Source organism: Tachypleus tridentatus, chromosome 6, assembly GCF_004210375.1.
Source record: "Tachypleus tridentatus isolate NWPU-2018 chromosome 6, ASM421037v1, whole genome shotgun sequence".
NCBI classification, from domain to species: Eukaryota; Metazoa; Arthropoda; class Merostomata; order Xiphosura; family Limulidae; genus Tachypleus; species Tachypleus tridentatus.
The window spans coordinates 97,948,228-97,967,630 of NC_134830.1; the positions used below are offsets into that span (position 1 = coordinate 97,948,228).

General features: G+C 33.0%; 1 protein-coding gene across 8 annotated transcripts in view; it reads left to right on the plus strand.

Moving 5' to 3' along the window:
• Nucleotides 1-19,403, plus strand: part of LOC143253134 (uncharacterized) — a 331,617-nt gene that overhangs the window by 234,597 nt on the left and 77,617 nt on the right. For all 8 annotated transcript variants that reach the window (XM_076506466.1, XM_076506465.1, XM_076506468.1 and 5 more), the window contains 2 exons: nucleotides 6,010-6,678; nucleotides 15,995-16,187. In XM_076506466.1, coding sequence (XP_076362581.1) covers nucleotides 6,014-6,678; nucleotides 15,995-16,187 — 858 coding nt within the window. In that variant the 5' untranslated portion in view covers nucleotides 6,010-6,013. The remainder of the gene's footprint in view (nucleotides 1-6,009; nucleotides 6,679-15,994; nucleotides 16,188-19,403) is intronic.

Genomic DNA, 19,403 nt, shown 5'->3' on the forward strand with positions numbered 1-19,403 from the left:
GTTATACATGAACCCTATACGAGAGTCTGACCTGGTAGTTAACCTACACATACACAAGGCACCCTTTTGCTTAAAAATCCCATTTATCTTCTTAACAATATTAATAAAAGCTTTTAGATATTGTTATCTTCTAAAGATATATTACATTAATATTAATTGTTATTTCAACAATAAGAACGACGTACAAATATTGTTAACAGATGCACGTTTACTAATATATTTATATAACAAGTTGTTTCCCTTTACAATGTATGTACACAGATATTCAGTTATTATTAACATGTACACATACTTCGATATATATATAACAAGTTAGTATAGTCATATCTTCAGATATGTTTATCCAGATTGTTTCTTTACATTATACATACCAGTATTCTAGTACACAGATTCTAACATATTTCTAAAACTGTGATCTTCCGAGATGAAACTTATCTTTTCAGCACTTTGATTACAAATCATCAAAATTATCTTAATTCATAGTCCTTCTTGAAATAGTTCCCTTCTGACCATTTCAAATTAGTATGTTAAGGACATAATAGGATTCTGTTTGTTACCGGTTTTGCTTATTTGTTGTCCTCACTAGTTTTGAGATTTTGGTTATCAGAAGTACAACATTTTCGGGTTGTCGAGCGACTTACTCATGGAAACACGGCGCTGCTATCGGCCAGCTATGAAAGAGCTTCATTGGTGTTACGCTAAAAAATATTTTGTTGGTTTTTATCGTTTGTTTATATTTAATTTGTTTTTGAAGTATAATATGTAATGTGCAGTTTTCATGGAGGATATAAGTGAATTAACGTACAGTTAGATCACTTTGAAAAGTTTATGATTCTATCTTTGGTGAAAATGTGTATTGAAGGGCTTTTAACGTGACGACAGCTATGGGAGGTAGAGTGGATGTTCTGTGGGAAGGTGATATTTAACAGCTATTGGAGGTAGAGTGGATGTTCTATGGGAAGGTGATATTTAACAGATATGGGAGGTAGAGTGGATGTTCTGTGGGAAGGTGATATTTGACAGCTATGGGAGGTAGAGTGGATATTCTGTGGGAAGGTGATATTTGACAGCTATGGGGAGTGGATGTTCTGTGGGAAGGTGATATTTGACAGCTGTGGGAGGTAGAGTGGATGTTCTGTGGGAAGGTGATATTTGACAGCTGTGGGAGGTAGAGTGGATGTTCTGTGGGAAGGTGATATTTGACAGCTATGGGAAGTAGAGTGGATGTTCTGTGGGAAGGTGATATTTGACAACTGTGGGAGGTAGAGTGGATGTTCTGTGGGAAGGTGATATTTGACAGCTATGGGGGGTAGAGTGAATGTTCTGTGGGAAGGTTATATTGCCAATGTCTCATTCATATAAACGTGGAATAAAATGTCTTTTTTGTAATGGACAATATTTACAGTAAGAATTAGCGCACAGTTAGTTTTATGAACAACGTTAAAGAAACAAGTGTTGATTGTGATATGTGCTAAGAAGTAAAAGTATGGGATTATAGCCGAAAGTAAAGATGTCCAAGATACAAATCTTAGAAACACGTGTTATCTATGTTCATTATTTTTTAAGCCTAGCCGACTTCAGTTGATTTTTGATGAGATGTAAGGATCATTATCAGACTTCTGGTGAGCTTCGTGGAGGTTTTCATAACATCAATTCTTGAATAAATAAACCCTCCCGCAACTAATATGAAAATGAATTTCATCTGTCCAAAACATCGTTTTATTAATCGTCGGTCTGATCTAAACCTACCATGTAAAATTAAGTGGAAATCACTTTCCTCAATGATGTAATGATTTCTGATGCAATAGGCTTTGAGATTTAATGGTTGTTTTACTGTGAGATTTAATTATTGTTTTACTGTTTTCTCCACTGTAGTTTCCGAGAGCCATCTCTTGCATTTGTTACATCAAAATGACGTTTCTCAAATTGGTCTTGGATATTTTGAATAACTCTGGTTCTATTCCAATAAGTACAAGCCTATAACAGAAGAAAAAGTGGTTTTGTCAGGCCTAATTGTTTCAAACCGACGAATTAACGTTTTCCATCGTCAAGAACGAGAAAGTAGCGTCCTTCAAACAAGAAATGTCACATGACTATACGCTTTATTTACATCACATATATAACAACGTTCAAGTATTATTACATAAACTAAGATATTATAATAAAAAATTATTTACATTTTATAAGTGGATATAGAAATAGATATATGTGAAACGTACACAATAAAAACGTTTTTATTTTTCATCATTATTAATATCGTTTCGGAATTTTACCAAATATATCAAATTCACTGAAATTTTGGTGTCCCAATCACATGCTTTTTTACATTATTTTATTAATGATGTTTCAGTTTTGTAACAGATTATTTTCTTATATCAACAAGCATTTTGTTTATATGAGTGGCAACAGTATTTACGTAAAGATATACATTATTGTTATTTTACGTATGCCATATAATAACTTTCTTGTGATGTATGTTATAAATAACGTTAAAATTCTGTTAAATTTATAACGAAATATTTGTTAGCCAGATCTAAGAGCCATTGTATCCTGACATATTTATAAGATAACCTTCCTTGAATGTCAACCCTGGACTATCTATATCTGATTGAAAACCAATCTTAGGACACCATTATTATAGTACAGCCACGCTTCAACACATTTCTGAGGCAGCGGGACATGAATGATGAACTCTTGGTTTTACGGTCCAAACTCGGTAACCACTGTAGGATGATAGTGAACTCGGAGAGCTGAGTTATGAGTGTTCGGTGTTGAACGTGTTCAGTGAAATAATTTAGGGAACTCTTCAAAAGACGCTATATCTGCGGTCCAAGGGCATATATATATATATATATATATATACTTCCAAATAACGATTTAAGGGGCACTTATTGGTTGTTTGTTTAAGCACAAAGCCACAAACTTGACAAACTGAGTTCTGTCCATCACGGAGAATCAAATCCCGGATTTACCGTTGATCCATGAAGGACACGTACAATTTAACAGAGATGAGGCCATTTTATCCCATGCATTATCCCCTAGTGAGGGAAGGAGGCATGATTGTATTGTAACATTAACTAATTAACGTTTCATTAATTCTCTCATCTAAAGATCACTATGCCGTCAGTGGCATATTTAGGTAGGGGCTAGAGTGGGTTCAGCCCCAAGGCCTATGGCCTTAATTAGGGGCCTATTGATAATTTTATTTTATGTAAAAATATGTAGGATCCCACAAAAAACTATTAGCCTCTGGGCTCACACAATCTTAAATCCGCCACTGTATACCGTAGGACCTTAATTTTAATCCAAGAAATCCACAGTTTTTTTATTGATGTGTATTTAGGAGCCACTAATTAATCAAGTGCTAAGGCTGATCTCTTTCTCCCTATGTTTTGTGTAGTTTAAGGTTTCATTGCAGTTTAGAACCTATAACTTATGGGCAAAACGTAGGTTCTAGGTTCGCTTTTTACCAGCTGCATATATATAATAAATCAAAAATCTTGTACTTAGAAGAATGGTATTGATCATCGTATTTGCTTAATTCTTGTGAACGTGGGTATTACACTATTGTGGAGGACATGAACACATTCTTCACGTTAATAATACAGCTTACAGAAGAGAAAAACGTAATTTCAGACGAAAGCCTTTATTGCTATTTCAGACAATTTCGTTTCCCAGGAGCATTTCCTATAAAGATTTAATTATGTGAAAATAAATGTACCAGTATCAAGAAAACATAATAATAACGGAAATGTTTTTTTATATATATTTATCATATCTAGAACGTTACGTTAAATATATCTGATATCAGACAATGATGTCATTTCCTGTAAGAGGTCAATTGCTCATGTAGTTTCCGGTGGTACAACACTTTGCTTTGATAGTTACATGTAGGTTTTTTTCTCCTCAAATCTAGCCACATCTGTTAACATATTTTGCGTTTTTATTTATATAATTATTCAATGTCCATACGACAAGCTGTAATTATTTGAGTTTGTATTGAATAATGTTTTGTGACTTTAATAACCATCCCAGCATCAAACATTATATATTAATAACCATCCCAGCATCAAACATTATATATTAATAACCATCCCAGCATCAAACATTATATATTTATAACCATCCCAGCATCAAACATTATATATTAATAACCATCCCAGCATCAAACATTATATATTAATAACCATCCCAGCATCAAACATTATATATTTATAACCATCCCAGCATCAAACATTATATATTAATAACCATCCCAGCATCAAACATTATATATTAATAACCATCCCAGCATCAAACATTATATATTAATAACCATCCCAGCATCAAACATTATATATTAATAACCATCCCAGCATCAAACATTATATATTTATAACCATCCCAGCATCAAACATTATATATTTATAACCATCCCAGCATCAAACATTATATATTAATAACCATCCCAGCATCAAACATTATATATTAATAACCATCCCAGCATCAAACATTATATATTAATAACCATCTCAGCATCAAACATTATATATTTATAACCATCCCAGCATCAAACATTATATATTAATAACCATCCCAGCATCAAACATTATATATTAATAACCATCCCAGCATCAAACATTATATATTAATAACCATCTCAGCATCAAACATTATATATTAATAACCATCCCAGCATCAAACATTATATATTTATAACCATCCCAGCATCAAACATTATATATTAATAACCATCCCAGCATCAAACATTATATATTAATAACCATCCCAGCATCAAACATTATATATTTATAACCATCCCAGCATCAAACATTATATATTTATAACCATCCCAGCATCAAACATTATATATTAATAACCATCCCAGCATCAAACATTATATATTTATAAGAATTTTTACACTTTTATTCTTTACTCTACCCCACCCCTCTTTTTTTATATTCTATAGATAGAGTCTAAAATCTGTAGATAATTGCTGTTCTGTGGTATGTAAAACTTGCCCACGCTCACATGCCGTACGTGCCCCACCAGTGTCAGCAACTCACGCGCTGATTAACATGATAAGGGCGAGAAAGAAAGTATCGCCGCGAGGGAAAACGTCAGTGAATTATAAGCATGTACTTGACTGTCGTTTTGTCTGCTTAGCTCATCTTGAGAAGGCGACAATTTGAGTATAGCACCTTAATCGTCTCTTTACATGTTGTCAGAAAGTTCGATTTTGTGTGGTCAGTGCGTCCCTCTATCGGTCGTCACACATCTTACTTTAGGTAAAGACGGTCCATAAAATGAATCGCGAAAACGCCTGATAACAAAATGACCGTTGATAATAATAATAAACTCATTGATGATATAATTTTGTTCAACGTTTTGATAACTAAGTTCACTAACAGGTCATTAGTCTCTGATATTTACAAACTTGGATTTGTTTCCTAACTAACTTCTGGACTTGCTGGTAAACTTGATAGCACGCCATTTGTTTACCATGGCTGTAAACATGATGGCTTGTCACTTGCACATAATAGTTGTAACCTTATTTTGATAGAGTGTAACTTAAACTTCCTGATAACTGAACTTGACAAACGTAATAGAGTGTCTTTACTCTAACTGTGAACTTCATTCTGATAAATGTTAACATAATGGGGACTTGAAAAATGTTCTACAAACCAGATTTATGATAAAGCCAACCGAGTGTTCTATAATCTAGGATTTGAAATGATACTATTTTATACGGCCTTTTGATTGCCGAAAACATGATTCTAATGAAACGATGTCTTTATAATGAAACTTAGTTAGGGTAGAATGTAGCTTGAAGTTGGAAAATAGAGTAGTTCTATACATACTCGACTATATGGTTGGTAGCAAAATATATGAGTAGTGTTAATTTATAGGTGACACAATAATTTGTTACATATTTTTGCACGATGTTCATTAGTAACTTAGGGTATTATATATAAAAGCGTCTGTTAAATAGTTCTGATTACCTTAAGTATTTGTTGTGATTTCTCACAGGAGGATGTCCTCCAAGCGGAAGAGTCCCCCGACGAAACTCTCGACTGATGAGCTTATTCACAACCATGTGGACGTTCTCTTGGATGTCGAGAATGACAACGGTTTAGATTACGAGAATAAAGATTCTCGCAATGAAGGCCTGCTTATGAACTCAGCTGGTCGGTCTAAAGCAGAGAACGGAGATGTTTTTCATAGAGTAAGCCCCACTAACGACATGTGTACGCCTGAAAATTACTCAGTTCGTGCTTTTCGACACCGAGGTGACGAACCTGAAGCCGATTCTTGTGACAGTTTAGCTAGTGATTATAGCAGTAAAGCCACGCCTTCGCTGTTACATAGCCGGAAACAAAGGTTGTTACAAAGTATTTTATCAACCCGTTCTGAAACCCCAACTGACTCCGAATACGAATCGGAGAATGCTTACAGCGAAGGTAATGAAGCTGATGGGAGATCCTCATCAAAATTGTTAAACAATACACACGTTAGTGAAAGCAGCAAGCCCTCTGGTGGCCTTGCTGGAAAACGTACGATGGATGATGTTTTGAAAAGATTGACATCTAAAATGAGTGCTAATGCGTCTCTAAATGACTACAGTTTCAGAGTAAATATTGAACAGAGTATACAGGCACCACCTTCAAGCATCTCTTCAGAGGAGAGACGTGGGAAAAGGTAAGCTAAATGATCACATGTTTCAATGACAGATCTCTCCAACAAGATACACATTTTTCAATTGCATGTTAGTGACATATAGAAATCATACAGTGTTAACATTTTCAAGTTATGTTGTACACATTTGCTGCACTTCGAGTTTATATAAAAATAATTGTATGAATAAAACAGAGAATCAACAACTTATTGTTATTAAGCACAAATCTGCACAATGAGCTATCTGTGTTCTGCCCACCACGGGTTTAAAAACTCAGTTTCCAGCATTATAAGTCCGCAAGCATACAACTGTGCGACTGGAGAGTGTCAGCAACTTTAAAAATACAGACTTAGATAGATATGCATACGAACTATGTCCTTACAGTCAAAACGAAATAAATTTACACTTGGTTTGGTATCGCATAACCTGAGCCAAACCATACTGAAAATTAAAACGATTGCTACAACTACGAAGAGTGAGCAAATTAAAAACTACACTTCAGCACAGCTGTGATTATGTTTTTTTGTTGTTGTTTTTTTGGCAAGGGCTTTGAAGCTATCATTTAAGTTAAATATTATTATATTTTCACATAACTAAAAATATAATGTCTACATTAAGCACAAATTCGATTTTATATTTTTAAGTGCTTTGTGTAAATTAAATAGCCTAGATGTTTACATGGCATGGTAGTTAGGGTACCAGACTCGCAATCTCCGGGTCGTGAATTCGAATCTCCTTCGATAAACATGCTCACATTTTTAACCGTTGGTAAAAGATTTGCCCAAGAGTTGGTGGTTAGTGGTATTGATTAGCTGCCTTCCCTTTGGTTTTACCCTGCTAAATTAGGGACGGCTACCTGAAGAATTGCCGTTGATGCATCAGTACCTAACGGATGTAAATGGCTTCGGCATTACATATATATGTATGTATGTATTTTCTTATGGCAAAGCCACATTAGGCTATCTGCTGAGTCCACCGAGGGGAATTGAACACCTGATTTTAGTATTGTAAAATCGTAGACTTACCGCTGTACCAGCGGGGGACATATATGTGTATATATTTATTAAGGAAAAGATTCATTGGGTATGCAAAATAAGTAGTTACAGAGTGCAGCAAAACAAAAATATTTTTATGATGAATTAATTTGTCAAGGGCTCTATATATTTGTGCATCGCTTACATTCCTCTAGTTGAACACGGTTCTTGAGAGTAGTTAACTGGAGAGCAAATACACAGGGCTCTATTTCTTTCTCTTTATAATCACAGTTTCTCGTTTGTTTGTTTTTCTCGGAAATCGGTCAAAATGAGAGTAAAATAATAACTAGAAATCTTGAACAAAATTCTTAATGAAACGCGCAGATTAAAAGTATTCTTATAAAGTATCTTTTAATTATGTTTTTCTTTTTGTTTTGTTTGGAATAAACACAAAGCTATACAATGGTTATTTATAGTTTTGCCCAACACGGGTATAAAAATCCTGTTTCTAGCGCTGTAGCTCCGAAAACATTCCGCTATGCCACTGGGGCTAATTTTAAAATAATTTTTAAAAAGCGCAAAGTAACTAATCAAAATCGAAATAGTGATTACCCAAAAGTTCTTAAACAGTGAACTTAGAAAGAAATAAAAGATATAGGCAGTGAAAAATACCGCCTCTTTTGATGCCCAATATTGAAAAAAATTAATCGAGAAACAGGTTTTGAAAAACCAAAAGAGCGTTTCTTGCAAGTTTTACTAGCTCGACACGTTCAAAGAAATTATAAAAAACTACCATTAAAGTAGGTAAACAAGTGCTGTTTAAATCAGTGAAACGGCTTATGCTACAAATTCTAAAAGGGTGTTCTAGAACTCTTAATATTTCATTATAAAGGCAATTCTAAAAACAGACGGAAGAAAAATAGCCAAACATCGCCTCCAAACCTAGAGAAGTCTTGAAACTTTAGCAGCACCACGATAGTATTAAATAAAATAAAGTCGCGTTGTGAAGCGAAATCAATCATTGCCAAGATGCTAAGTTCCATATTTGTGGTAAGACTTTTTATATAAGGTCAAACTAACCAACAGGTAGCTGGAAGACAGTCATCGTGACACGTATCAAATTATTACACAACTGTGGAAAAAAAGAATAGTTCTTTGTCCTATAGAGGACTTGATGGAAGCACTGATGAATTCAGAGAAGTTTGCAGAAGAGATAGAAAATTTTCCAAAAACCAGCAGAATCATATAAAAAGGTTTTTATAATAGACTGTGATAAAGTTGTTATTGACACAAAGCAAAGTTTCAAGATCAATGCTTTCAACAAAATTGTCGAAACAACCATTTAATCGTGGAAAATAGAATACAGCAATTGGAGCAATACATATCAATGTTCATTTGCCTCAGTGGACTCAGCATATAGCCCTCAGCAGGTAGCCCGACGTGGCTTTGTTGTACGCAAAAAAAACAAACTCAAATACACAAACACAATCATTTGGCTCCACCGCATTGTTGAATTGTCGAAAATGAGGTTAAATGATTTGCCGAAACACAGCGTGGATCTTCCAAACTCTGTTTAGCATGATAGTAACAAGGAAACTAAGGTCAGTGCAAAATAACTGTGAGAAACATTATAAGCACTCTCACCAAAAAATGTATTTGAACACTTGTTCAAAAGCAAATTAATATCGTCTTTTCCTAACTCCTTTTTAGCGCCCTTAGAATTCTACTGACTTTATCCGTCATTGTTGTAATCGAAAAAAGACTTTGCAAACAAATACAAATAGATTAAAATCAACTACAATATAAACCAAACTAGTGAGACTAGTAGTAATGTTGATCCAGCTTTAAATTACATAAAAACAGGACTTAAGTAAGTTGAAACAAGCAGTATACGATTTTGTCTCTTTTGTTTGTTTTTTAATTTCGCGCAAAGCTACACGAAGGCTCTCTGCGTTAGCCGTCCCTAATTTAGCAGTGTAAGACTAGAAAGTTTGTTTATTTTTTGAATTTCGCGGAAAGCTACTCGAGGGCTATCTGCGCTAGACGTCCCTCATTTAGCAGTGTAAGACTAGAGGGAAGGCAGCTAGTCATCGCCAACTCTTGGGCTACTCTTTTACCAACGCATAGTGAGATTGGCTGTAATATTATAACGCCCCCAAGGATGAAAGGGCGAACATGTTTGGCGCGACCGGGGTTCGAACCCGCGACCCTCGGATTATGAGTTGAACTCCTTAATACGCTTGGCCACAATTACTTTTAGCATGGACAGTAATATGTATACTTGGTAGAGATCTTTTCATGTTTAGTCATCTAAAACTACGTGTTTTCATTTTTTACTGTTATGTGTATGTTGAATAATATTAACTCTTCCTATATCAGATTATTATGAGAAAAGTAAATAGAACAACATATTTATTTAGCTTGGTTTTAGATCTACATGTATATGCACGCATTTCGAAATGTGGTTTTGAGTGAAATAAAACAATATGTTAACTACTTTTATGTATTAGCAAATAAAACTACACACATTTCTAGAGCCGTGTTACGTAAAGCGAATAGAAGTACAGGATTATATATTTAGAATTACGAAAGGTATGTTAAATAAACCTATATATTTGAGTACTAAGGACTATTAGAATACAGGTTTAAATATGAAAGACTTTTTGATCGGATTAAACAGAACTATAAGTTTTAACTTTTGAGACGTGTAGTTTTCTCAAATAGATATAGAACTGCGAATTTGCATTTAAGATTTGTTGTTTGTTTGTTTTTGGAATTTCGCACAAAGCTACTCGAGGGTTATCTGTGCTAGCCGTCCCTAATTTAGCAGTGTAAGACTAGAGGGAAGGCAGCTAGTCATCACCACCCACCGCCAACTCTTGGGCTACTCTTTTACCAACGAATAGTGGGATTGACCGTCACATTATACGCCCCCACGGCTGGGAGGGCGAGCATGTTTGCATTTAAGAACTTTGATGTTTAAATTAAGTAAACCGTATTCTTTTGTATATTGGATTGCTTTGTGTAAGATATGCAAAACATGTTTGTGTACCGGACTGTAATTATAGGTTTAAACAGTATTACATCCTTACGTATTTAGAACTGTGCTTCTAAGATCAAAGAAATATATTTATGTATCTAAAAATGTGATGGGTGGAATATATGGAACCACAAATTTACATATATAAGACTGTGATTTGCAAGTTAATTAAAGCTACATATTTATTTATCTGAAATTATGTTTTAAGTTAAACTGAATAACATATTAATACACACACACACACACATATATATATATACTTAGGATTGCGACTTACGAGTTCAGTTAATGTACTTCTTTTATATCTAGAATTGTAGTGTGTAAATTAAATAGGGGCATATCTTTATACATCAATACTATGATGTGTAATTAAAACAGGACTTTGTGTACTTATACACGTATTTAAAATCCTTTCAAAACCAATACAAATCAAATATAATTATTAACGCTCACTATAGTGCGAAGTACAATAATTATGAAAATTGTGAAGAGAGATGTTGTGAACGGCAAAATCTTGACCTTAAATAGATCGGTGAGACATTCACAAAGATAAATTAGCTTCCACAAAATGTTAACATGAACATGCTTAAAGTTGAACAGGCTTATTTAAAAGCTCAAAATATTAAAAGGCGAAAAAGATACTTTAGTTGGTTGAGTTCTAGGGAACAAAACAGGTCAATTGAAATACTGTTCAATAATTATAGATTAATGGACCTCATGGAAACAAGATGTAACGCTCTGTGTGAAACAAAAATGTTTTGAATTATACAATCCAGTTACATTTCTGTTGTATTTTCTATAATAATGTTTCTACCATAAAACAAATACATTATTCTGTTGCTATTACTTTCTTCTTGTGACGCCTTCATATGTATTATTTATGTATTTATATACTTATTTCGATTACTGCACATAGAAGCTAACTGTTTACGCTGAAAAACTATACTGCGTGTCTTTTGTAAGTGTCTGGTGTCACTATACAGTATGCAGGAGTCAAAACTCTGAAACGTATTATCATGACATGATGGACTGACACTGGCGATTTCTGTTTTTGTATGAAACGTAATGAGTGCCTGTAGTGGCATCAAACACACCAATATTTTTTTGTTTATCTGAGATGTAATTGGAGTGCGTAAAAGTCACAGACACACCAATTTTGTTTCTTTATCTAAGACGTGATTGGAATGCGTTGTGGTTACAAACATATCAATGTTGTTTGTTTATCTGAGACATAATGGAAGTGTGTTGTGGTGACAAACATAGCAATTTTGTTTATTTATGTGTGTTTTCTTATAGCAAATCCACATTGAGCTACCTGCTTAGTCCTCCGAGGGGAATCGAACCCCTGATATTAGCATTGTAAATCCGTAGACTTACTGCTGTATTAATAGGGGACTTGTTTGTTTATCTGAGACGTAAAGAGAGTGTGTAGTGCTCACAGACACATTAGTTTAGTTTGATTATCTGAGACAAAATGGAAGTGTGTTTGGTGACAGATAGTAATTTTGTTTGTTTATGTGAGCTATGCTGTAAATTTACAGTAAAAGAGACATACTCATAAAAAAAACTCGTCATTAATCTATGTTTTTTGCTTGAGACATGATTGGAATAAGTACACATTGATCATAAACAATCCAGCAGAAATGGTTTTAGGGTTCTCTCTCTCTTTTTCCTCAAATGAAAGTGACACGCAAATTCCAAATGGGTAGTTAAAATAAATTAATGGAATATATTCTCAAAAAATATAAACGTTTGAGAAACTTTACTGCTGTTAAAATGTTTTCGTATGTGTTTTGTTTTTGTTTGATGTCATGTGTTTGATTCCGAAGGTGTGTTTTTTGCTGTTCCATTATTGTTTGCAAGATGTGTATGTTGAAAGGTACACTATGTTTATGTTCGCTAGTTGATCATGTAGTTGTATGTGGTTCATTTTTGTTCAATAGGTGTGTATATTGGAGGTGCGTACTGTGTTTTTGTTCATGTTGAAATCATGAAATATATTTTTGTTTACTGTGTATGATGAATGTGTATAATCCATTTTTCCTTTCAATGTTTGCATGATCAAACCATGTAGTTTGTAAACACAATAATACAAACATTAACCATTTGGAATGTTACATCGTAGTTAAATTAGATGTCTTCCCAGATTAATGTTTTCAACTTATATAGCAACTATGATGTAGTTTTAAACATACTTCGATCACATTAAATGGAACGTATACTTTCATGCCTAAAACGGGCACATTCTTTCACCAACAATTTATTCTGTCCTAAATTATTATATCGTTTCTTCTATTTTGTTGTTTCTGGTTAAACAAAAATATAGCTTTCTATTACTTCATAACATTCAATGGTTTTTCTGTTATTCTATGGTATTGTTCTAACGGGTTGAGGCTAACCGCAAATGATAAATTAACATACTTGAAACAACAACTTACGCTTTATTCACATATATAAGTTATTAATAGTTTAAAAAGGAGATTATGCTAAATGGTAGTACTCATATGAAAGTTTTTGTGCTTCGTTAATGTAACTTGAAATATTGTGGCTTCTCTAACCACCTTGTTTATCTTAAACAGCATTTCGTGTACTTGGTTAATTAATTAACACAATTTAGTTAATATTCGGTTTTTATTTATTTCTCTTCTTTTTAAGTTATTAATATCATTTCCCCTGTATTGCAACTGTGCTTCAATTTCGCGTCAGGGCTGAATATTTATATTCTTATTGCTAAAGGGGCTTTTGCGAATAATAATAAAAACCTGGAAAAATAAGGATAAACATTTTATTATTACGGTGATGTGTAACAGTTAGGAACACATCAATGTCATATACACTGCACGAAACAACTAACAATCACCAGAACGTGCCGTATTATAATTGTAAAGCAATAATGGTCAAAAGCACATTTTTATGCAAATAAAACAGTTGATGACTCGTCAGATTATTTCAAATGTAAATTACTGCTGTTACTGATTATTCAATATATGCTCTATATATGGTGATTTCACACATCGACACTGAATAGAATGAGTAGTTTAATGTGTTTTGTATTGTTATAATCATTGTTACGTATTATAACTTATTTCGGACGAGTCTCCGATTTATTATATTACATACGTTACGTGTTACTAATTCAAATAATCGGAAATTTGAACTTAGAAGTTAATTAAACAAGATTGTGGGTACAGGTGTTTTATTATAGAAAAGCCATAGCAGGTTATCTGCGGAGTTCACAGAGGGGAATCGAACGGCTGCTTTTAACGTTGTAAATCCGTAGACTTACCTCTGTACCAGCGGTGTACAAACAATACTCCTTCATACAATTTTATTTTTTATACCAATATATTTTAATATAAAAATTATGCATTTTATAGTAACGGTTATTAATAATAATTATTATAAATAATGGTTTATATACAAGTTTTATAAACTTGCAAACTATTCTGATTCTTATATCCACTCTAGAACTAAATATTTTATCGACGATCCAGGTACACAATGATCATATCAATTCTGACTTGATATTATCAAACCTCGCTTAAGCTAGTTAACTTGATTGGCCTCACAACGCTGACTTTTACTGATTATATTATTTAATGTCTTCGTAAAAACACTAACCTCCAAAGTTCAAACGAATGAAAGACGACGAGTCATAGCACGTTGATTTAAATCGGCTAATAATTTCTTAAAGTGTTGTTTACAGAATACAGAACTTTTTCAAACCAGTGAAACAGTTGCTTGCGTACATGGACAACAATGATAATAGCTACCTCTCGCTTTTGGTTTTACCCTAATCGTAGGGTACAACGCCAAATCAAATTTTTGCAGTCGCCAGAAATGGCCGTATCAAGGTGTGGATGATTGAAACGGGCTTTACGTCTCGCGATGTGCATTCTTTTTCACAGCAAAGCACAAAACAGCACCAAGCTTATATATGGTAAACTCTTATTGTTCTGTATTCTGATTTTCATTTTATACTTTATTGTAAGCTTTTACTTATTGCAAATTATGTTTCGTTCGAGCATTGTTTTATTTTATTTTATTTAAAACATGATTAGACTTAATACAATGTATCGTGTAACAATATTATTTCTTTCTTTATTTCTCGGCTTTATTTCTGGTTAAGGCACTCGATTCATAATCTGAGGGGCGCAGATTCGAATCCCCATCACACCAAACATGGTCGTCCTTTCAGCCGTGGGAGCATTATGATGTGACGGTCAATCCCATTATTCGTTAGTAAAAAAGTAACCATCGTGTAGCTTTACTCGAAATTCAAAAACAAACAAACTTCCTCCCTCGCGTACTTTTAAACTTAAGCTGTTTTCTAGCCAAGCAGAACTGTTTGTAATACTAAGTGATTCCCTAGAGAAATATAATTTGTCGTTTATTACTTAATAAATTATTTTATAATCCATTCCATATTAAAGTTGGTCTTGCAAACAGTGTAAGACGACGGGATGTGTTTTGTGTTTTTTTATTAGCAAAGCCTCATTGAGCTACCTGCTGAGTCTACCGAGGGGAATCGAGCCCCTAAATTGTAAATCCGTAGTCTTACCGCTGTATCAGTGTGGGACAGGAAGACGACGGAATTCTTTTCCTTTATCAGCACTTGCATATATGTACACATTAATACATATATATATATATATTTATGTATGACTGTAATGTCGTTTTGGTGTAGACATGTAAATACTACATGTTGCACTTTACATAACGGCCTACTTTAGAATTTTAATAATACATGCAAAGATTTGGGTGTGATTTAGTGGTTACCGCACCAGACTATGTGTCTGGTGCTTCATGGCTCGGAACCCCTTGCAAACCTAGGTAAATAAAACAAATAAAAGCGTTCCCCACTTTGGACCCATGAGTATACTATAGGAGTGACAGTCAAAGCCCATTATTCAGTTAGACAAGAGTGACTAACTCATGAATTGCGTTAAGGACTGTATTTCTTCTAGTCTACTACACGAAATCTTAATACGACTCTACTATAACACTATAATAAACATAAACATCAAGAAAGGCATATGAAAACATTCCGCCGTTTTCTCATTCGGAAATTTCTCTTTTCGAGCATATATTTTAAAACGTTTAGAGAAATCACGTACGTAACTAAAAATTTCTACTCGATATAAGAATTTATCACCTTTTTGTTTACAATGGTATGATTAAAATTCTCCTATTATTTCTAAGTATGAAAAATAATGTAGATATAACAGTAGGGGAAAAATATCTGAAATATTTCTTACTCGTTTGAATATCGCTTATCTCAAACTGCATCAGTTTATGCTGAGTAAAAGTTACTGATTATTCCAGAACGTCCGACGATATTCCAACCAGTTGTACCGACGGAATTTACCGCCCTCAGCCGGACATGGAAAATGATATTTTTTGCAATCATTTGCCCGAAGACAGCCTAACAGAAAAAGAACGCCGTTTAACGGAGATGATCCAACAGCTACAGGAGCTCAGGAGTCAGTTGATAGTACAACAGCGACACCAGAGTCAGGTAGCTTCTCAGAAAAGTTTTTAAAAGTGGAGAATTTTCAAAAAATACAAGTGTTAATGAACATATTTGAAGGTAATATTTCCGTACCTTAAGTGAATTACAGACGTAATACGTCAATGTTCTTGATTTTATGGATTCTATTTCATCTAAATACAAACATTATATTATACATCTTATTTAATAAGTAAACTTATATATATAAGTTGCTCCAGAACACTCGCTTATAATTAAAATAGTACACTGAAAGTACCATTTAATATTAACAGAACTCAAAAGAATTTTTGATAAAATATTATACTCCACAACTCTTCACGTAATGTGAGTGATGAGGGGATTATAAGTGCTATTCCAGTTGGTCACAATTCATCGTCAATATAGTTAGAGAATGACTAAAACCAGATGTTGAAAAATGGACTCAATTTTTTCTTTTTTTTTCAAAAAGAATATCATTGTTGATATAAAACCAGGATTGAAAGATTTTGCCAGTGTTACTTATTAGATTTTATCCCGGACGAATCTGCTCTTAATATGTTACGTATTATTATTTCAAATAGCCTGAAATTTGAATTTGAATTTAGAAGTTAATTGGATGTATCAAGTTTTATTATATTTGCCAACAAGATTGATGCACACAATTTTCTTTTTTCACACCAATATATTTTAACATACAAACAATACAATTTATAATAACAGTTATTGCAAATAATGATTTATTTATAAAGGTTTTACAAATTTACATTCAATTGACAATCTTCTATCTGGTCTGAAACTGAATATTTTATCGACGGTTCACGACGAAGGAATTGATTCTATGTTGATAAACAGGTATAATTTATTTGACGGGAAGCTAGCTAGGGTTTTTCTTGGTTGACCTTACGCACTTTACATGCTGACTTTTCACTAAGGAAAATATCTAATGTTCTCGTAGAAATACTAACATCCAAAGTTAAATCTCTGAAGTTAAACGGTTTGTAATGTTCGAAATCTATAAATGTTCCTAGAAAAAGATACATAGTTTTCCGATTAATAAGCGTTTATCACAGTTATAGCTTACGAGTTATAGCTAACTTTAACAAACCAACAATATTCTGAAAAACTGTTTCTTGACTTGTTGGTTTATAAACTTTAGGCGAGGTTCTCGAAAGTTCAGTTGGCAACAATATTTTACTTACACAAATAATACGTTCTTGATTATTACACTTGAGGATCTTCTACAAAGATATATAAACAAAATGTACCTCTAAGGCATATTGTTTCCACCAGAAAAGTGACTAATTATAGCTTGGATACATTTTTAGCCTGAATATTTGAACCTTATGCATTGCAAGAAGAGAATTTTAATAAGTAAATAAGTTATTTGATTTTCATAATTTTTAGTTATTTTTGTTGTCATATCATTATTTATACAAGTGCTAGCCAACAAATGTTTGATTGTCGTATTTCTTGCCTCATGAAGGATGAAAATCCAATAACACAACTTTCTTCAAAAATTTGAAAATGATTGTCAGGCTTTACAACACAAACTGTGTTTCACTTTGAAGGATTTTACTATGAGATTGAGAGAATAAGTATGGGCATCTTTTATAGCTAACACCTTTATGAACATACTTGGTTATAAAGTTAAAAGTATTGTTATTCTAAGATTATATTTTTAGTCAGATACGTTAATAACACATTTTATGGTTTTGTTTCTGGACATATGATTAAACATTTTATAGTATTTTTAAATTCATTACATCCTAGTATTAAATTTACCCTTTAGAATGAGGGTGAGTTATATTTTCACAATGTTATGATTAGTAGGGTTAATAATACTTTTCAAAATGAAAGTGCTTAGGAAAGAAACACATACTGATATTCACCTGAATTAACCATCACCTTGTTGCAAGTCTCAGGAAATATGGATTATAAAAAAAAAATTATTGGCTGTAGCAAAAGCAAACCTCAGTTCAAAAGAAGAGTTGAATAAGGAAGTACATTATCTTGAAAACGTGTTGGTGAAAAGTAATAATTATTCTATTAGTGTGTTTAGAAAACACTTAAGAATCGATAGGCTGACAGAAAACAAGGAAAAAGAACATTTATTCAGATTATTTGGCTTATTGTGTACTTCTGTAGAGACCTGACTTATCGAATACGATAAATAGGCTGAAAAAAACCAGAAAGGTTGTATATAATCTTTTAATTGTAAGTAAATTTATATTTTTCATATAAAATAGAATTAAACCAGCTACAAGTGAGAAATTAGTGTACAGTATGGAATATACGGCTTGTAATAATCTCTACATAGGAGAGACTGTTGGGAATTCAACTACTAGAGCAGCAAACATGGACATACTTTGTCACATGTCTATCAAAATTTTAAAGGTGCAGAACAATGTAATGAAAATATATTTGTTAAAAATATCTGTCGAGAACCCAATGTTAATAACGTAAAATAAGGGAAGTTATTACGACCTGGAATAAAAACATATAACGAAGAAAACAAAAGGAGTATGTTTATAATTATGTTAATGTAAAGGTTATGTTCGTGACGTTACCCTTGGGTTTATTTAATTGTGCTAACTGCCTGATGTTAACAATGGCGAAACATTGATATTTTATCTACTCGACGGTTTTATTTTCGATTTCAAAATTCCTCTAACTGTGTAGTTCAAAATGTTGATTCTACCAAGCTTAATATTGACAACAAGTTTCGATAAAAAATTTAGTAAATTTATTTCAAAAACCATCGAACCTTCCATAAATTCAAAGTGACCTTTAAATAACCCATTTTTCATATACACCCAATATCACGTAGTATGTTGTTTACGCTAGCGAAGCCACATACCTTGAAAAATTATCTTTATCATATAGAAAGGTGTTAAATCATGGACAAAATACAACTACAGATATAGCAATAGCATAGCACTTCTTATGATAGAATAATTTTTAAATTTCCAACAACAAGTGTAACTTATTATGCATATCTCTAACTAACTTGTTATAAAGGTATCAAATTCTGATGTAACTTCACCACAATAAAAATCGCTAGTTATTTTTATGTGAATTAATACTTAAAAGCACATCTTTTGCGGATTGGAAGCATTAATGATATTGCGGTCCTTCGTGAATTCGAAATTGCTATATGCTTGTGATCGAAATAAATTATTTTTTTCTGGTTAATGAATCTCCTGATAAATAGCATAGTATAGTATAGCTTACGAAATCCCACTC